Here is a 21,285-nt window from a genome sequence, read left to right as displayed (position 1 = left end):
GTCCCATTTTTGGTCTCAATGAAAATACCATGTATGCACTAATTCTGATCCAGTGCCACTGAAATGATTGGGTCATTCCATAAGTAAATTACGCCTGAAATGCATACAATGGACCTTGAATCTTTCAGGGTAGAGGTTAAGTTATGACAAACTATATTTGCTATTGTTTTCCAAGAAATGTAAATAACCAACTAAACAATGATGAAAGTCTTATCAACAGTTCAGCTGATATAGGCACCTCTGCTAAACGTAACCCACCCCTTCATACACATACAAGATTATTTAACTCAGATCTGAGTGTTTGTTACTGAACCTGTTAGCCAAGTGAAATGTTCAACACAAACAAAATAGATTGCAAATAACATTCCTGTTAACCCTAGTCACAATCATAGTCTACATACTCATAGTTTACTAATCATAACCAGTCTAAAATCATGTATGTATAGGGTGATCTAACAGTTAAGAACATGATATAGCAGAAATGAGCAAAGACAATGCGTAACAGTCTAACACCTAATTTGCTGATATAAACTGTAGGACAGAAATAACTAAGCAGAGCGGAGGCACAGGTAGCACGGAATTAGTTTAAGACATTCTGGCAGCTAATCTTTATCTAAAACTGGCGGTAATCTTACTGTGTCCCCCTAAACTCACCTCGCTGTAAGATCACCACACTTAAACTCCTCAGGTGTGTGTGTGTGTGTGTGCGCGCGCCCGTGTGCGTGTATGTGTATGTGCACGGCTTTGTGTGTCGATACAAACACACCTGGAAAAGGTCCAGTCGCTCACTTAAGGAGAGGCACTTGTGGTTTGTGTGTGTGCGCGTGTGTGTTTGTGCCAGGTGGTAAGCGGGTGCTTCAGCATCAGCGGTGATCAGAGTCGTATTCGGCACCTGGGACGTTTGGGGACATTAAGCCTGTAGTCTGGCCTCAGCATCCTGCCCAACCAAACACTCGACGCGCCCAGCTCAGTTCAAACACGCCGAGAACAACTTCGTCACCGCGTCCCTGCAAACAACCATCCAAATCAACAAAGAAACAAGCAAACAAACAAACAAATAGACACAAATAAGCATGTCCATCCAGCCAAAACCGCCCACGGAGTGGTCATCGATGCCAGCAGGCAGGGGCTGTGAGTGAATAAAAGCTCTGACCACCTCACCTCTGATCAATTAAAACCCTTGCTCTGTACTCACTGGCTCTGCTAGGGCCGCTAAAATGGTCATTCAAAAAATCCTGTTCATCGCTGTGCAGTGCACACACAGTCTGAGGTGTTACACAGATAATCAACCCAGGCGAGAATACACTGAGCACAGTATAGTGTAAGGCTCAGTTTTCAGTGCTGTTGTTTAAAAAAGTCAGAATCGAATACGCCCCAAAACTCTCACCTTGCAAAAGGAATGTAGGACAAACCGTACCTGTAAAAAAAGATAACATAAGGAAACATAATAAAGCACAGTTTAAGTTCATGTTCATCATTTATCCAGCCTTATGTTTCTATAACGTTCTTCACGCATTAGCACTCCTTTGATCACCTCCACATGTTAGTCAACCTTGACAGGGAACAATGAACAGGTGCCCTAATATGACCATCCACTCTGTGATATTTAGACAGAAGATGAGTAAAGCAATCTTGGCGGAGCATATTGAGAACAAGTTTGTGATCATTTCTCCTGACATGGTGAAGGAGGGTGGATGTGGGAACAAAGAGATGATCATCAGCCAGGCCCTAGCCCCCCCACACACACACACACACACACACACACACGAGCTTGGCCCTCAGCTCCTCCTGTTGTTGCTACAGTTGTTTTTTTTAAGTACATTAATCTCTTCTGTGACAAATCAGCACATTTTAGAAATGTGATTAATTCATTACGTTTAGAAAGGCCGAAGTTCCAAATCAAGTTTTCTGAGGTTTTCTTGGATGTGCACTAAAAAGCTCCACCACCTGTCACAATCTTTTCCATACACATCACTGTTTTGGTAAAACCTTTCGAGCATTTTTGATCACCTGTAAAAGCGTATTCAAAATTACCAGGTTCAAATTTGTTCGACAATTCTCAAGAGACAGGTCCAGAGTCCCGGGCAGAATGGAATAACCTCTTATTTAAGAAGGAACCAAACTCATAACATATAAAACTCACCAGGCGAAGGCCAAGAACTGGAGAATACAGAAGAGCAAAGCCAGACCTTTAATCTTCCACTGGTGGAAGATGGAGAAAGACAGAGATTAGTTGATATTAAGTGAAGTCAGTGGTCAGCCAAGATATCAAGTATGGTTTTACAAGGATGATTATATTACCCAAAACGCTGCACAAAGGGTCAATACAAGACATGTCTGCAAAAAAAGAATAGATGGAAGTTAAGATAATAATAGTAATTATAACAACACTTTATACAGTATGTATAGCATTTTTCATACACAGGATACAGCTCAAAGTGCTTTACCATCAGAAGGAAAAACAAAACAAGAACAGAAACAAAAAAAGAAAACAATAAAAACCAAGGCTAGACCTCTCCATCCATGAGGAGTAAAACAGGGAGGAAAGCTGTTTTGGTTACCCTGCTTATGTGGGAACTGAAGCTGTTTAGAGTCTAAAATGACTCCCAGACTTCCAGTTTCTGCTGTTTATCTAGGTGTCCTCACCTCGTAGAAAGTGCACCTCTGGCTTTGGGGCCAACTAAAAGTACTGTCACGGCGAAAACCAGCCACTCTCTCGCAATTCCACAATCAATAGTCAAAAGGCCACATGTGTTGATCTGAGGTATATTGTAGTCATTAAGCCACAAAAAGGAGATGGTCCATGGATTAGCTCGATCTCCTTGTATGAATGTTTGATCAGACTTTTTAAAGAAACCTAGTTCCTCCCACCCCTCTTGTGTTTGGCTGTTCTCCAAGGCCAATCAGAACTAACCCCATTCTCTAACTTTTACTCCTAACTTCTCTCTCTGTGTTTCAATCAATTAATCTTGTCTCCATACCGGTTATCTCCCTCTAAGCAGTCAACTGTTTGGTATTCCATTTGTCAGCCATTTTGAGTGAGGCTTTTGAACTTATAAAAAATATCCAGTACTTCTGTTTTATCTTCGTTCTACTTTAGAACATTTTTACTTTTCCACTGAGTGATTGCAGACAAGCAGGTAGTCAGGCAGTTAACATGATGTTCTCTGATATAACCTAGTGGTAGCATACATAATGAAAAAAGGGACCAGGATGGCTTCCTTGTGAGACAACAATAGATGAATCATATGTCTTTGACACAAAACTCCCAAAGCTAACATGGTATTGTCTCTCTGTAATGTATATTCTGAACTAGTGAAGAACGCATTCAGAGAAGCCAACCCAGTTTTCTAAACGATTGATGAGAATCCTGTGGTCAATCATGTTAAATGTGGCTCAAATCTAAAACAATAAAAACTGAGACCTTTTTTGCAGCGGCACAAAGTCTAATATCGTTGACTATTTTTGTCAGTCTCTGTACTGTGATTAGATCTTACTCACACACACACTCCCTCTCTTTTACACATACACACACTCCTTCCATTCAATACTTAGTCACATTTAGCTAGATTACATATTGTGTGTTTTATTTCTGATCATTGTGTTAATAAATGCTTTGATTTATATATGCTGGTCTATTTGATGTTACACAAGAATGACTGCTGATAACATCTTCTCCAAAGACCTTCAACCTTGCTATTAATAAGTTAACTTTGCTTGTAGTGATTAACTTAATTATTAATCAGAGTTCCAAATTGATAGTTTAATATATATTATGACACTGATATATTTAATGCAACTGATTTGTAGGTGATCTTTATTTTGACCACTGTGGAGGACATTTCACTTTGTGTGGCGACCCCTAGGCGTTCAACTTAATTGATCTGCCTTTGTGTTAAATGGTTGATGCCTGTCCAATCGTGTGAGATTATCAACATATTGGTGCTTTTGTAAGGATAGTACCAATGTGTCTTGGTGGCCCTCGTGAAGACGGTATTACTATTTATACACAATAGCACTCACATTTACCCAGCGCCTGCTCACAAGGTACATAGTCTGGTGCTCCTGCATGAGGATGGTACTAATTGTACCTACACTTTTGTTGTTAAACAAATCCTTCACACTTTGAGACAGAGGCTTGGCTAAGAATGTCAGAGGCTGGTGCGGAATTTCATTATTTGTCAATAGTTGCAACCAGTACCCTAGAGTTGCAGCAGTTCTCCGCAATTATCTTAGAAAAGTGGGTTCTTCATGCATGTGTGTGTGCGCGCGTGCGAGGTTGTGTGTGTGTGTGTGTGTGTGTGTGTGTGTGTGTGTGTGTGTGTGTGTGTGTGTGTGTGTGCGCACGTGCGAGGTTGTGTGTGTGTGTGTGTCTGTGTGTGTGTGTGTGTGTGTGTCCTTCTCACCAGCATTATGGCTGTAGCCAGTGCTCTAGTCTTCTCACACATCCTTTTGAGCTGGTTCAGAGGCCCCATCAGGAACATTGTGCTGTAGACACACATGATATATAGTACATAACACACATATAACGCAGTTATACGTAAAGTGTTACATCACACAAGCTGGCAACTGTACAAAATATATATTTATTCTAACGTTCTGTGTCTCAAATTAACTAACCTGGCCAGAGAGGCTATGTTTCCAGCAGTGTACATAACTGCAAACACAGCCAGTCCTGCACCGGGGATCCACAGTAGACATGTTCCCTTGATTGAAATACATACACAGTAATGAGAATACTCTTCTCATTATCGTCACAGATTTGTAATCATTATTGGATGTTGAAATCCCACATCTTAATTCAACTCCACAATCAAAGTGAAGAGGGATCTGTTTAGTTGTATTTTGCGCTAAAAGTCTCTAATAAGATCAAATTTAAAGAGCATCACTGTAAGACTGACAGCCAGGATCATGTCTGATGTGTGACAGGCAAGAAGTTTCTAATGTAATTTTACCCAAATAAAAGGATGTATTCCAGAATGAATGAACGAATAAATGAATCAGCGAAATTAAAGCATGAATAAAGCGAACAGAAAATAGAATTGAGCTGCAGCTTACCAACACAGAGCAGAGAACGCCCAGGACAAAACATATAGCGAAGCCCTTGACGCGTGTGCCCCAGTTCAGCGTGGAGGCCTCGTTCACGGCCTGCAACAGTTACACCCACAGTTTTAACGGCACAGCCAAGCAGTTCATTGAGGGATCCTGATGTTCGTTCAATAATAAACAAGTTTATTGAGTTCGCAGCTCACGTTTGTTTAACTTCAGATGGTTGAAAATGGCTTACGCCCACATGACAATAGTTTCCGTATTAGCCTACTAAGTGCCAGACTGAGTTGATTTCAATGTGATGTTACATACACTGCCACCACACAATTTTACTTTGAAACCTGGAATGTAAACGGGCAACATGGCTTGACCAAACACATGGGAGAGGTATCCCACAGAGAAGTCTCCCTCATCTTTATGCATGATGTAGGCTAGTAGCCCAGGCCAGCATCGGACACATATTTTCGCAAGTGTTGCCTCGGTAAGCATGCTTGGAGTGGAACATTTTACATATGTTGTTTTATAAAAACAAATGTTTATGCTCACACCATAGAATGCCTGGTCAAGAAACAGCGTAGACACACATAAAACAAATCGAGCTGAGATCGTATTAACTGTAAAATAATGCATTTTACGCCATCAAATGTAGGCCCGTGTAGCGAGGACATGTTGCCTGCCTAGAGAGTAAACAATACGAGATAGGCTTTGAATTCTGGGATTGTACCTGTAATACGTTGCGGTCGTCAGCAGAACCATCTTGTCCACTCAAAACTTTTTTTAATTTGTCCATCAAGGTCCAGGCTAACCAACCTAATTTGCACTTCACGACAAACTCTTTTCGTGTGCTTCGAAGCAGTAATGCACGAGCTCAGACAAAACGTTCTAACAGTAAACACTGATCGATTTCTGCCTTTTCCTGGTCGAAGTGTAACAGGTGAATATGAAACCTCCACGGCGTGTAGCCACGGCAACATTGCACTTTGTTTACGTCATCACGTACACTGGTGCACGCTGACAGAAGTCAGACGTGGCCAGAAAAAAAGAAAAGGTAGTTTATGGCAGGTCTTTGAATTTTGGAAAGTAATTTATTTACTTAAAAGACTACAAATAAAAGATTGTATGCCATACATTGATTTTGATTGCCATTATTTAGCTGTAAATTAGAAAAGGCCTACATATTGTGAATGTCAAGATAATATCAAGAAATACATGGTATAATAGGTCAATTACACACATACTGCAGATAACTGCAGATAACTGCAGAATTATCACTGATAGGCCTACACCACTGAGAAAACCGAAAAACATCAACACAAGGAGTGATGTAACTCCTCAAAACAACTACATATAGCCCACAATATCCTCATATTCCCATCAAAACAAGTTTTCCAATTGACACATATTATTAGGGGGAATTATGCAATAGAATGTGACCTCTACACACTGTCTACCTGATGTCATCCTTCTGTCAACATAACTTTTAAAAAGACATAATATTAGGAAATCTACATACAACCATATTTACATTTATGTACACTGGATTATTTCTCTCTCCAGTGACTGTACAAAATAGAAAATGTCTTTAAGTCCGGACACAAATTCATATTGTTGTTATGGCAAGTCCACAAACCACAATCATGATGAATAATATGCCTATTTTGTGTAAAAAAAATAAACAAACAAAACAGCTGATTATTGTCCCTTCTGCTGTACAGTTGGCAGGAATGAGTCTCTTCTGCAGTTTAGCTTTCTTGTGGTCCGGGTTTTGCTGGATGTTGGTGAGGTATGTGTGTGCGTGTGTGCGTGTGTGCGCGTGTGTGTGTGTGTGTGTGTGTGTGTGTGTGTGTGTGTGTGTGTGTGTGTGTGTGTGTGTGTGTATTTTGGTCAGTTAGGGCACTTTAACACGAGTGGAGGTCCAGTAGAGAGGCTCGGGCATAGCCACATGCACGCGACAGGTGGGGCAGGCCTGCTTCCTCCACAGCCACTCCTCTATGCACTGCGCAGACAGACCAGACACACACACACACACACACACACACACACACACACACACACACACACACACACACACACACACACACACACAAACACACATGGTTAAAGACTTACAGTAAACCATCAGATAGCAACAACAAAGTGCTCAACCCTAAAAGGACTCAGAACACAGATCTAATTTGTAAATCATGTCTTGTTTCAAGTCATGTGGATGACGTACAGAGGGAGCAAATTCCCAAATGCGAATAAAAGGGTTTCATTAGCATGACCGTAATACAATACAGTACTGCCAAAGCGCAACAAGTAAATTAAGTTTATCAACAATACAATAATAAAAATAAGACCATTTATTGGTTTACGGTTGTAGACTGTATATAACCACTTCGGCCTTTAGACTTGTAGGTTTGGGGCTTTTTTTAGATTATTTAGCTATTTAGGTTTTTTTAGTGTGTTTTGATGAACAAAATACGGTATATTCCTTAAATAGCAATAGAAAGAGTAAGCACATACCTCAGTGTGAAAGCTGTGTGAGCAGTGTAATTCTCTCACACCTCTCCCACCTTTGTAGAGATCATCATGGCAGATTAGACAAATGCTGTCTGCATCGCTCTGGAGAGATTGAGAAAGAGATCGAGTGAGGGGGAGAGAGAGAGGGAGAGGGAGGGAGGGAGTGAGTTGTGTTTTAATAGCGTACATTGTCTGTGTAATCCAGTGGGTATATGTTGGTTAAACGTTATGGTCCTGAAATGATGAACAAAGAAATGTCCCTTGCAAAATGCCCAAAAACTATTCTCTTGGAAAGGTATTAGGTGTATGGCACAGGACTGAGACTGCCAATCACCATGTAGTATAACAGAGCAGCAGTGGGGACCCACCATAGACATGACATTCCTGCTCCTGAACCTGGTCTTCTTCTCCAGGGTCTCTGTGATCTCGGGAATTGTGGGAATGGCAGGGGCCCGCCTCTCCCTCTCGGGGGTGCTGTTGGCTTTGGGGCACACGTCGCCCCCGTTGATGCCTGCATGGCGTGCCCGGTAGTGCTTCCGTGCCTCGCCATCTTTCCTGCCTCCGTGACTGGCAGGACTGGGTGCCATGGTGGCGCTGTGCAGGCGGGTCAGCTGCATGGCTTGTAATGTGGACTGAGGTGGGGGGGGGGGGGGGATGATGACCAGGGAAGAACAGCATAAGAATGAATTACCAATTTCTGCACTGCAATAAAACATACAGTGCAAATGATCATCACAGCCTCCTACAACATAGATGCTCTGGACATGGTGTTGGAGTTGTAGCCAAACATTACAAATGTCAGTATGAATTATTTTTTTATAATGTTATGCAATGGCTGAACATTTCAGACTTCAAAATGAAAGAAATGAAGAATTATTACACTTACGTACATAGCACTTATATATACTTATTTATAGTTTTCAAACCATAACCACCAATGTGTAGCACCCATTTAGATGAGGCAACTAGTGGCGCATTAACGTAAATAACGTAAAAAAACAATAATAAACAATAACAATGTGACTTTCCTCACCCTGTTCATTTCTAACTAAAAACAAGCTGGTTTCACAGGTGTAAGTCAATAATAAAATAACATTAAGCTGAAAAAGAAAAACACTAAAATATTAAATATTGCTAGCTAAATATTGGTTACAATCAGTTGTTCTGATAACAGATCTGAATTACAGTGACTAACTTTGCATTTTTCACCTACAGTATTGCAAATTCCTATGATGTCATCTTATTAATCCACAAGCTATTAGTAGCTTTGAAACAAATATCCAAAAAACTCTTAAACGTAATGGACTTGTGGCTCAAATCTAACTCCCATGACTCATGACCCAGACCCTGAACTTAACCCCTAAAACTAAGCCTAATTTCATTCCCTAGATATGTATGTCCACATATGGTTCTGTGAAATAAAGTTGGATAGCACTGGTATGATGTAAAAACTGTTACAGTGAAATGTTTGTGTGTCCCATTTAACTTAGATGGCCCGCCGTAAACAATAAACAACCAATCTAATAATGTTCTGTTGACAATAAGAGGTACAAATTGGCTTAGAGTTGTGTTTGAGGTTGGCTAGAGTCAAGTTATAAAAGTTGTATATATATAGTTGACAGGTCGTTGAGAGCCAAACTCTGTGGATAAGTATGTTGACGGTCTGTTAAATGTTGTTGAATAGCCACAGGTAGTTTGTTGACTATCACTATTGTTTCATCAAAATAAAGTTCCACTGATGTACTGTCTGCATTATAATTCCCTTCATAATGTCATGTTATATTATTTTGACTATGACTATTGTGTCTAGTTTTCTAGATGCGTACCCCCATTCATATGTTTTATATACATCCTGGGGTTGGATAGATTATGTAAAAAATATTGTAATAGATTTAATAGCAATGTAACAAGAACATTTATGTTCTTTTGAATTCTAATATGTGATTTTTATGAGAGTGTGTGAGAGAGAGAGAGAGAGAGAGAGAGAGAGAGAGAGATATGGTGTAGAAGACTGGAATTTCCTGGCCAGTTGAGCAAACAGTCCTCATCCTGCTGGACAGCAGCCAAGGGAACCTGACAATAATCCATATGAACAACAACACCTTCCCAGCCCAGCCCAGCCTAGCGCAACTCTGTCAGGCTGTGCCACAAACCACAGCCCTGTGTAAAACCTGCATCATCTGTGGGCCATGCACAGTAACCCAGTGCATAGTCTATACAAACCTTTTAGTTCAAAAGCACCACCGGCCTATGAAGCTTTTCAGTCTCTGTCTCTATAAAAGTTAATGGCACTTTGCTAATGTTACAACTGAAACAACAAAAGTCACTTCCGGTATTATCCGACCTGCTCAAAATAGCATTTATTATTTATAGAATATATATGGCCAGCTGGAAACTTCCACTGATATTTAATTCATTAGGCAGATTCCTAATAATGGATTTCATTTTAGAGGTCCTTTTTAATGCCACTTTGAACATTTCTTCAGCTCGAATGCCGAATGGATCTCAACTTGAGAACATGGACCCAGTGTATACCCAACTCAAAGGCTCCGTAAGAATGTAACCATAGAGATATTCTCAGAATTGACATGGCTCTCTCACTGGTGTGGTGCTTTGGCATTTCCAGTAACCCTAACAATCCCTCTGATTGAAATAGACAGGCCTTCGTAGGTTTGACATTGAGATCAAGGTGGAACTGCTCAGCTGACAATCTTACATGAATAGACAAGAAAATAGAATTTTACCTGACCAAGAGATTTCAGATCACATCACTCTCATACATAAACTCAAATAAAATGTGAGCAGCAGTCATACTTCTGTATATTAATGGAAATGTATACACCTAAAAGGACTTTCTGGTGCATACTTCATGCAAACACACACACAAACACAGACACACACACGCACACATACATTAACAAACACTCACCGGACAAGGCAGTGAGGCTCGGCGGTTAGCAATGGATCGACTGGGCCTGGGAATGTTCAGACTGCACTTCCTCTCTGATTCCTCTGGCTCCTCGCTCCCCTGCTGTTGATCGAAACCCTGCGCCCAAGTGGTGAAGATATTATCCTCATCCTCCTCCTTCTTATCCATTCTTAATGACTAGCTGCTCCAGTGTGTTCCAAAAGCACTTCCCCTGCGGAAAGTTCCAAAAAGTGCGGGGCTCCTCGAAGCACCTGGGACTATGACTGGGAGACCCGACACAGGGTTACCTGTCAGCTTCTGGTCAGGGGGAAGGCCGATTAAGCCCTTGGTAATTAGACACCCCTAGGCTCCCTATAGGACCATCTGGTAGGTCTGTTGCTCTAAGCCAATTCAGACACACTCTGAAGCTGTCAGCAGCACAGGCCTCTAACAGCAACAGTGAATCTGTGGTAATCTGGTTATGCCACCGGGGCGAGGGGAGGAGAGAGAGAGAGCGAACCAGCAGTGAAAGGGAATGATTCCTAATCTCTCCTCTCAAATGTTTCAAATGCAGTACTGTTATTATCCTCTTCTTATCTGAGATTATTTAGTCTATTGTTTTGTTAAGTTTATTTTTGGCCTCGAATCATATAATAATGTATGGCATTGTTATGCATCATTTGAGGTGCTTTGCGAATGTTTTGCCGTTCATAATTTCACTGGTTTTGGGAATATAAAATAAAATGCAGTCATTGAATTGCAATACTTTAGAAAATAAAAATGCTTTATTTGGATACAAAACAATCCTGAGTTTACCTACAATAGTCTGGATTACTTAAATGATTGGCAATGCCAGACGACCATGATGGATGCTTATAAAAGTTTACTTATTAAAAATGGTTTTGGATATCTGGCTATGTTTATTTACCACGTGCATGGACATCAAAACAAACAGGACCCAGTAGTGGGTGGAAGCACTGAACAAGATAATCACATAAGTAGCGCGTTAAGCACCTTACTGAGTGAAAAGAGAAGAGGCATCTAAACTTAGATGTCCTTTCACATGTTGTAACACACAAAGCCAAAACTAACACCATAAAATAGCTGTGTTCAGCTGTGACAGTAATGTAGAAATTATAACAGAATACTAAATGTTTTACAGAACTGCTGCACATTTCACAACCGACTTCTCTGCAAGACGGCTGTTATCTGAAGTTCATCTACAATTCACTAGATGGCGTTGTTTTCTCGATACTATTTTGAACGGCACTTTCATTCTATCCTTGCCTCGACGCAGTCACATGGAGAGGAGATACAGAGATGCTTAAGATGGCATGCAGAAGAGATAGCAACAGCACTACCATATTCCACTGCGTTTATCCAAAGTAGCCTTGCCACCTCTTATTTCCTATTAAAAATATAACTGACCGGTAACGTTACACCACATTGCACCACAGCAATTTCAAATAAGAAATTCTTACATAAACTCACAAAAGGGAGTTTGCGCTTGGTTATTTAATACCACGTTGAGAGGCTGATCCGGAATACCAATTCAGTTAAAATTTACATTTGAAAACCACCCAAAATATTGAGAACTCGGAAGAAGATCGCAACCTTAACGCTGAAGTGTGTAGGGAGTGTCAATAAAGTGCAAACATTTTAAAAACGTACTATACATATTTATCAGACAATACTCGACAGCCTACAAGCATGCTTCTGGATGATTGATAACGATAGACATATATATTTAAGTCATTTTGGCAATGTCATTTTAAGTGTTATGGGCGCATGCACATGCACACACAGTGTTACCCAAGTAGTTAATTTGGTTTTGGTATTAAAGGCGAAGTCCGTGATTCTTATCCCATACACTTTAACTAAAATTCAACAAATTGCTCCTCATGGTTCTGTAGCTGTCAGTATTAGCGGTAAAAAAAACTCTGTTGTTCGTACATGGTCCTGGCTCTGTAAATGGGAAACAAACATAGTGGCATGGACCAAGCTATAAACAACTCCAGCCAATCAGCACACGTACTTCAGGAGCACAGAGGGGACGGGTGTAATTTGATTGGCTGTCGAGTTGAAATATCAACAGTCATTTGCTAAACCAAAACATAATGGAGGACTGCATTTTTAAGACTCAAAACAAAAGTGCAAATCTATATGTTCACTGAATTTAATTCAGCTTCAGGCAAATGCAGATCAACTGAGAATGTCTTTGTTAAGTGCAATCACAATATGAACAAACGCATTGTCTCCCACAAAATCTGCACAGATGATGTTAAGACTGGTTTTACTTGGACCCGGATGTTGTTTCTTGACCCAGTCAAGTAAGAACTTATAGACTTGCAGAGTCATTGTCCTCATAGTCTGACAAGGATGCTGAATAACATATCTCAAGTTTTCTGTGAGGTTCATTCCAGCCACAAAAAATGCCTCTGTGAAAAAAAGAAACAACAGAAGGGACTGATTAGGAATAGATAACGCATCTTCCAGTCAGATAGAACATCTTCAAAAACAATCGTTAAAATAGATTTTCTCAATCTAATCTCTGTCCTCTGTGTCTCCAGCACATAGTCAATTATTAGACACAGCCATTTTAACACACTAATCAGTGCCTCAAAAACATCATTGTTGGAGAAGACTTGTTGCGGTTTTCTAACCCAAGTATGTAGTATTTACAGTGCTTTGTATTTCCTGTCTGAGTCTTGCTTCATTTTTGCCACACAGAGCAGAAGTCCTCTGAGTCAATACGATTAGATATGAGTGTTTCAATGCTGGTGTTTACAAAAAGTACAGCTAATTACAGATAATCTGTCTTCACTAGACATAACCGATTGTTAAAACATTTTTGTGGCACAGTGTTTCAAATATCTGTAGTTTTTCCCAAACCTGTTGGCCTTCCACTTTCTTTCCGCCCCTCAAGAAATGAGATGAGATCTTTTGGGTCAGGCGTATTGGCCCACCAGTAAGCAATCCCCGGCCAGAGGTCAGTGTAAGTTTCTGCAGCTGTGTCATCATATGAGAGGATCACCTGATAGCCACGATCCCAGCACAAAAGTAGTGATGGCGTTTCCTGTAATTATCAGATGACACAGTGGAGCAAATGTAAGTGAAACTGAGTTGTGTAATTATGATTTTTTTTTCTCATGCAAAACGTATGGAAGCACTTTGGACATAAAACAGAACAAGTAAAGGTGGGGTCAGCGAAACCAGTGGGAGTTCTTTGGGAAAAACACACATTCAGCTACGTTCAGTGAGTCTTTCCTCTTGCTTGTGTGACATGATTTGGCTCAGACACATGGCACACGACTGACAGGCAGACCTGTGGTTGAGGTCAGATGAGGTCTTACTATTCCCTATCACAGAGCATGGAGCAGTGCAGTGCAGTGACCAGATTATTTCCTAGGAGAATGTGTCATACTGACAACTAACAACTAACAACTGTCTTGTTGTAATCTCAGGTCATGACCATTCATACCAAAATCTACCAAACAGTCAAAGAACCATAAAGTTAAATAATGCTGGTTGACGCTTTCATACAAAAAATCATTGTGTTTAATACAGGTTGAACCTCAGTATGAGTTGGGTATAAGCGTAAGGAGATCTTGCTGCTGTAAAATGTGATGCAGCCAATGCTTTCCAAGGTACTTGAGAGGAAAATAAATGGATGTTATTTCAGACTAACTCACTGTTTTGGGACACAGTTTCTTCTCAAACAGTCTTCTTAGGAAGTCAATAAGTTCCAGGTGTTCTTCTTGATTCATGCCATCAAATGCTGAGCATGCAATGATGACCACCTCCTTAGGATGCTCCTGCAGCCACAGGACCACCTTTGTGACGGTGTCCTATTAAGGCCAAAAAAAAGAGGGAGAAATTAGCATATAGAGGGAGCTATAGCATAACTAATTATTATATTATTACAGATACAGAAGTTTGTAAAAGTATTTAATACATCATAAAATAACTTCAAAGGATGTGTCACCATAAAGGGTGTATGTAGAGGGTACTGATCACACTATTTCCGTTGATTAAATGACATGTTATTTTGTTAGTTAAGAAGACACGTCTGCCCTGACCTTCACAGTCTGCTGGGAGTAGATGCCATGGGCAAAATGGAAAACATCAATGTCACTGTCTTTCTTATGAGCGATCCTCAGATCCAGGAACCGAATCCCCGCATCAAGCTGATCAGAAATGTCGCATTCCTACAGGGTCACACAAGGGTAAGGTCACCCAGCTTTCCTGTTTCGTACACATGCTATGCTATGTTTATGACTACATTTATTTACAATGATAAAGTACAAGACTTGATATGACTGGCACATGACTAACTTTGTGAGAGTGGTTATGATCATGGCTATTTTTGTTGTCTGTAGACACTGCGCCACAACATTTAATGGAATGGAGTCGTAGTTTTGTGATTCCGAATTATCATTCTGAATGAATGTGACCTACACACACTCAGTTGATACATACTTGGGTGGTGGCCCACCTCTTCACACAAGGACGCATGACACAGGGGAAACAGTGGTCGAGCACTCTCAGGAAGAGGGATTCAGACTGTACAACGGGCGAACAGTCATCCAGATGATAGGTCATTGTATCATGACTTCCTGAAATGACATAGATGTCCAATGTCCATAAGCACGTGAAAATGAATACCAAGCAATGGTTACAGAGTTCATTCATAAATAAAAGTCAACACGATCGTTGTCATATCTGCAAAACAATAATCACAGTTCCCTGAAAAACACAATCAATCAATGTTTAATTTATCAATTTTCCATTTCTATTCTTATTAAATGTTTACTATGTTCTCATATTTCTTCGAAGCATAAAGACTACGAAAGACTACGAAGCATAAAGACTAGGAAAAAGAACAACTAAAAATACTTACACAATCTATTTTCACACATCCCAACTGAAGATAAAGAGCTCAAACATAGCAAGGGCTTAAACATAAAGAACAGACCACAACATTATTTGCTCCAGGTTTGGCGAATTATATCAAAAAGGGTATTTAAGGCTCAAGAAAAACAAATAGTACCTTACATTTTATACAATTTATTGTACAGTGATATAGAATGTCCATTTACAGTAAAAGAACTCTATCGCAGCTTTATATTGGTCTGTGTCATATCTAGATACAATAAATATACAGTAAAGTCGTTAACCAAAACAGTGCCTTTTTAAAATCATGAATCACTTAATTTCAAAAAGTTTGATTTGTAGCAGAAAATAACATTACGACAAAACATAGCTACATGACAAAATTCTTAGGAGAAGATATTTCCTTTTGTAACATTTCTCTTATTATACCTAGTTTTTCGACTCTAAAATGAATACCTGATCATATTTTTCAGATTGATCTCAATGACAAGCTGGGCAAATTGATTCACACCCACAAAATCAGCAGCGATAATGTTGATGCAGGTTTTGCCTTGACCACAGCGCTGCCTTTAGGTAACTCACCAGGAATGGCAAGGTTCCATAGCGGCACCTTCCACAGTTTGTCGGGAAGATGTGACATCCAATCCGCGCAGTCCGTCTGTGGAACTTGTACTTGTTCGTCCCGCATGTTTAAGCCGCATGTAATCAGTTCATTGCGACAATACCTAAAATCTGATTTTGTTATGACAGTGTTTTTAATGTTTCTGTGACGAACTTATCATGAGCATCATAAGTCGGACAACCCCCATCATTTTTTGTAAACGCCCCGGTTGTATGGGAGGACCTTGATTACAGCAATAGCCTTCGATTTCGGAAGCAACAGCAGTCGTCACAAGCAGAATCTCGGGTGAAAACAAGACCCATTTGAAATTCAATGTACTAAATGTTGGCTAAGCTTACGGCTTCTGCAAACAAAACCAAATTAGGTCTTAAATGCGTTCCCACTTTCGTAGTAAAGTGGCCAGATCCGGAAGTTCCCCGCGGTGTTTTGCTGCTCAATACAGAATGCTTACTCCTTTCTTGTCCAAACCTACCTGGACTCCCTGTGCTCACAGTTGTATTCTCTGCGTGATTAGGCGACACCCGTGCAGAGGAATGTATTGACAGCAGCGCAACCGCTGGGAAAGATGAATAAATGTAAAACGCAAGACACCCTCGTGATCTGCACACCGCCAACTCATCTAAGAATTCACGTAGAAAGTTAGGGACTGTGTGAAAGTGTACATTCCGAGTTCAGGGCATTGGTGTAGAATACGCAAAGGGGGCATTTATAAAGATACAATACAGAATATTTAAGTATATAAGTATAGTATAGGTGTAGGCCTACCTAAGAAATAACTTCACAATGACTGTATAGCCCACTCGTGTGTAGGCCTAAGAGTGCTGTTTTTTGTTGCCAATCCTACATGAGTCTTTTCCACCTGACAACACCCGAATACTGACTTTTCGAAGAAAAGTAACCTGAAACGTTCTTACACTATCTGCACAGCTGTGTAGTTCCCCACTAGACAGAGTGGGGAGTACAGTGAATCTACAACGTGTGCAGTTCAATGATATAATGTGAAGCCATAAAACACTGATTACATCGACCTGGGTAGCTGACCACACTGATTGTCGGAGCAAATGTAAGGTTAATATGTATTAGTTTACAAAGATTAAAAACACGCACTTATAGTATTCTATTGTTTTGGTTAAGCGATATGGTTAGTGCCTCATGACACCTATAACTCACATTTAATCTTTGCTTTATACCACTACGGTGGTCATTTTTCGAATCTAAGCCTGCTTTATCATTTCTTTTCCTATGCAAACATAGAGTTTGTAGATATGAAACAGTCATGCAAACACACATATCCTGAAATGCCCTTAGTATCACACTCAGTATAAATATAGAATTGACCAACTGAACTACTGAGTTTGGCAATCACTTTGGAACGTCTACTCAGGCATTGTAGTGAGATGTTCTTTGGTACAAGGTCTCACTAATAAATTCCTATCAGGCAGGCCCACACACTGTATGATATCAGAGTCACCAGAGGGAAACAAGAGAATGTGATACAAAGATCTTCCTCACATAAACATCACGATGTCAGGAAAAAGAACAACTAAAAATACTTACACAATCTATTTTCACACATCCCAAATGAAGATAAAGAGCTCAAACATAGCAAGGGCTTAAACATAAAGAACAGACCACAACATTATTTGCTCCAGGTTTGGCGAATTATATCAAAAAGGGTATTTAAGGCTCAAGAAAAACAAATAGTACCTTACATTTTATACAATTTATTGTACAGTGATATAGAACGTCCATTTACAGTAAAATAACTCTATCGCAGCTTTATATTGCTCTGTGTCATATCTAGATACAATAAATATACAGTAAAGTCGTTAACCAAAACAGTGCCTTTTTAAAATCATGAATCACTTAATTTCAAAAAGTTTGATTTGTAGCAGAAAATAACATTACGACAAAACATAGCTACACGACAAAATTCTTAAGAGAAGATATTTCCTTTTGTAACATTTCTCTTATTATACCTAGTTTTTCGACTCTAAAATTATTACCTGATCATATTTTTCAGATTGATCTCAATGACAAGCTGGGCAAATTGATTCACACCCACAAAATCAGCAGCGATAATGTTGATGCAGGTTTTGCCTTGACCACAGCGCTGCCTTTTGACCCACTCCAGCAACTCTGGAAAAGCAGCAAGAGTCATACTCTTCATGGTTGAGAACAGGTGTGTCATCAAAAAGCTGTTATTTTCAGTGAGGTTCAGACCAGCCACAAAGAAGGTATCTGTAGGAGTCGACGGGCAGGCAGACAGGCAGGCAGGCACACACACACACACACACACACACACACACACACTTAACTTGAAAACTAACTTTAATTTCTACACACAAAATTATTTAACAACAACAATAATAATAAAAGTAATAATAATAATATTATTATTATTAATAATAATAATAATAATAATACTAATAATAATAATACTTCACTCACTATCTCGTCCTTGGCTCTGCAAGCGATCATCCAAGTACTTTATAACCTGACTTGCAGATGTCCTTCCATGATTAGTCCACCAGTAGTCAGTTTTTTCCCACAGCTCCTGGTGGCCGGAGGCTGCATCATTGTCATAGGAAAGGATCACTTGATATTTCTGATCCCAGCACAGCTGAAGAGAGGGGGTCCTGACCTGATGAGAAAACAGATATAATCATAAGAATCATAAGCACACATAGTGTATGATACAAATTAAATTCAGTTCAATTCAATTGTATTTATATAGCGCCAAAACAATGCAATTGTCTCAATTCACATGCTGTGTCTTTGGTTCTAGGAGGAATGTCCTAACTAAAGGACTTTTTCATCTACCGTAAATGGACCTATACAACTGCAGAAAAGCAGCATAACACTGGTACAAGACAATTCAGTTACAATGTGCATCAGTGAAGCACACAAATGACAAATCAGGTGCTTGAACCGTTTTAGGGCAGAGTGTCTTTGGAAAGAGCTGGTTCAGTCGGGCAATGAACTTCTGATGGTCGTCGTCGTCCAAGCCATCAAATGATGAGCAGGCTAGAATGATGACCTCTTTTGGGTGCTGTCTTAACCACTGGGCAACATCTTTGAAGGTTTCCTGTGGGAGCATCAAAATCAATAAGTAAATACATCTTTGTAGAAGCTTGCCCTGGATATGCAGTATAGCCCATTTCTATGATGTGCAATATACTCCACTGGCTAAAAGCAGAGCTCATTTGAAGAGCTACGATGGACAAAAATAGTTTGTTTATTTTAGAAATTTTGAGTCAAACTAATGTATTTTCAGGTCCCCTTGAAAGTACAGTGATTTGAACAGTTAAACATTTTCAATATCATATAATCAATCAATATTTTATTAGTTAAACATTTCTTTATTCTATTTGATCAGGGCTCAAAACATTGAAGCATTTTGAACTACTCACTGAGTGATAAATCCATTTGTGTTAGTTATAGGTTACTATATAAGAACATAGTTGGACCTGTAGTTGGTTGTATAGATTTGTCAAAGTTTTTTTTTCACCCTCAATCTGCCACACACTGAGCTATGAAGTCATCACCAAATAGGTTAGTTACAGGCCACTCTGCCGCAAGAACACTGCAATCCTGAATTCTGACAGTTGGCTGTTTAAGGTTTTCATTCCGTTTCTTTGCCCTTAAGCCCCACCCCTCCTGGGGAGCCCCGCCCCACACTATGGGGGCCGCTGATCAGAGAGAACAACAGAGCGAGACATTTAACTTATAAACACCACATCCTGCGTGTGTGTGTCTGCGTGTGTTTGTAGTACCTCCTTACCTCCACAGTAACTTCTGTGTACAGCACATGGGCAAAGTACAAGGTGTGAGTAACATCATCTGGCTTACAAGCGATCCTCAAATCAAAGTACCGAACACCTGCATTCAGCTGCACAATAATTGGTAGTTCCTAGAGGACAACAGAACAGTGTCACACATTTACAAACATGCAACAAACACTAAGAAACTGAAGCACTTCTGAAAGTGCTCCCATCCCTTCTGTTATGCTGAAGCACTGTGGTTGATTGGCACAAATTGTTTATGGCTCAGTCCGAGCCACTATGTCTGTTGCCCATTTTTAGCGCAAGGACTTTGCTAGGCTCTATGAAGTTTTTCATACGGTCAGCTTGAGGGGCAATAAACTGATTAGAATCGCGGATTGTGCCTTGAAGTAAATCTTTACTGCACTTATTCTGTACCTGTGTGGTGGTCCACCTCTTCACAATGAAGTTGACAAGACAGGGGAACAATTTATGCAGAGCCGTAACCCAGCCGGGTGCGTTTGGCTCTAACATGGAGGAGCTGTCCAAACTGTATGACATACTGTCATGACTTCCTGGAAATGTTAAGCAAATACTGATGGATCATAAATATACATACAGTATGGGTCTGCAAAACCAAGTACCAGAACTTTCATTTGTAAATATATTGTTTATCATCCTAGCTCTACACAACAAATGAGTGTCCTCTAAATTCTGATATGGAATTCAGTTCAATATGGGACATAGGCCAACTTATATCCAATTGTACATGCATTACCTAGTTATTATCATCACTCTTTTTGTGTCGAAACAAGTGAATGCAACCTCTCTCACTCACACACACTCAAAACACAGACACAATGGCCTTCCAAGGCCACAAGGTGGCAGCCTTTACTTCAGAACGGTGGCTTTTTAGAAAAAAAAACGGCACTCCATCAGCCGGCCATCTCGGTAATACGGCAACACTGAAACCTACGAGTGTCCACTGAGGTAGCCTGCACTCACCAGGCATGGCGATTTCCCACAGGGGTACTGTGGAGAGTTCAGAGGGCAGTTGAGACATCCAGTCAGACAGACGAGGTGTCTCCATTATGACTCCGACTCTGGCACAGATGAACCCAAACGTGCGATTGTCCAGACAGAGACCAGGCTCTCCCACAGGTTAGCCCACTGCCTACACGGTAAAGTTAATGCAGCAAAAAATGCTTCGGCTCGTTGGGTTTTAACTACCAACTGATGAGGGGGTTGATGCAAAGTGGCACTATCATAGGTTCTGACATTTTGATAGAGTTGAGAAGTTTAAGTAGCTCACACATTTTACAAAAAAACTAATGTAGTAAAATCCTGCATCCAGATTTTGTAGTTTTTTAAAGAAAACAATATACATACACACACACACACCTCACCAGTAGCTAAACTTTCATTCATTAAAGATTGATGGGTTTATGGTAGAAGCAATGTCTTACCATAAAGAAAGTTTGTGAAATCATGAAATCCCTGATTGTCAGGAGGGTTCTTGCCCAACCAGCTTCTGTTAGAAGTCTGAC

The 21,285-nt window shown here is 40.2% G+C and overlaps 2 protein-coding genes across 5 annotated transcripts; both read right to left on the bottom strand.

The window, feature by feature from the left end:
• Positions 1 to 440: 440 nt before the first annotated feature.
• sft2d2b (SFT2 domain containing 2b) lies at positions 441 to 17,555 on the bottom strand. 4 transcript variants are annotated; one of them, XM_012840648.3, is made up of 11 exons: positions 10,481 to 10,938; positions 7,920 to 8,183; positions 7,555 to 7,653; positions 5,774 to 7,045; positions 5,059 to 5,148; positions 4,621 to 4,706; positions 4,407 to 4,488; positions 2,302 to 2,337; positions 2,144 to 2,202; positions 1,388 to 1,417; positions 441 to 1,007 (listed from the first exon to the last, which is right to left on the bottom strand). In XM_012840648.3, exons 4-11 carry the CDS (start codon positions 5,837 to 5,839, stop codon positions 968 to 970), a joined length of 489 nt encoding a protein of 162 aa, XP_012696102.1. In that variant the 5' UTR covers positions 5,840 to 7,045; positions 7,555 to 7,653; positions 7,920 to 8,183; positions 10,481 to 10,938; the 3' UTR covers positions 441 to 967. The 4 variants fall into 4 exon arrangements, 1 of the variants encoding a protein (XP_012696102.1); XR_006151501.1 differs by lacking the exons at positions 441 to 1,007; positions 1,388 to 1,417; positions 2,144 to 2,202; ... (2 more) ...; positions 4,621 to 4,706; positions 5,059 to 5,148 and adding exons at positions 13,352 to 13,535; positions 14,152 to 14,307; positions 14,539 to 14,667; positions 14,939 to 15,075; positions 17,532 to 17,555 and having other exon boundaries at positions 6,115 to 7,045; positions 10,481 to 12,897; XR_006151499.1 differs by lacking the exons at positions 441 to 1,007; positions 1,388 to 1,417; positions 2,144 to 2,202; ... (2 more) ...; positions 4,621 to 4,706; positions 5,059 to 5,148 and adding exons at positions 13,352 to 13,535; positions 14,152 to 14,307; positions 14,539 to 14,667; positions 14,939 to 15,075; positions 15,935 to 16,590 and having other exon boundaries at positions 6,115 to 7,045; positions 10,481 to 12,897.
• A 127-nt stretch (positions 17,556 to 17,682) lies between these two features.
• Positions 17,683 to 21,274, bottom strand: LOC116218249 (PI-PLC X domain-containing protein 1-like). The gene is made up of 7 exons (XM_031559126.1): positions 21,205 to 21,274; positions 20,744 to 20,912; positions 20,177 to 20,313; positions 19,759 to 19,887; positions 18,907 to 19,062; positions 18,426 to 18,618; positions 17,683 to 18,215 (listed from the first exon to the last, which is right to left on the bottom strand). The coding sequence occupies exons 2-7, from the start codon at positions 20,826 to 20,828 to the stop codon at positions 17,977 to 17,979; spliced, it is 939 nt and encodes a 312-aa protein (XP_031414986.1). The 5' UTR covers positions 20,829 to 20,912; positions 21,205 to 21,274; the 3' UTR covers positions 17,683 to 17,976.
• Positions 21,275 to 21,285: the final 11 nt, after the last annotated feature.

The sequence above is a fragment of the Clupea harengus genome, chromosome 21 (assembly GCF_900700415.2).
Source record: "Clupea harengus chromosome 21, Ch_v2.0.2, whole genome shotgun sequence".
In the NCBI taxonomy this organism is placed as follows: Eukaryota; Metazoa; Chordata; class Actinopteri; order Clupeiformes; family Clupeidae; genus Clupea; species Clupea harengus.
The sequence above is the reverse complement of the archived record's forward strand: the minus strand, read 5'-3'. Positions and strand labels throughout refer to the sequence as shown.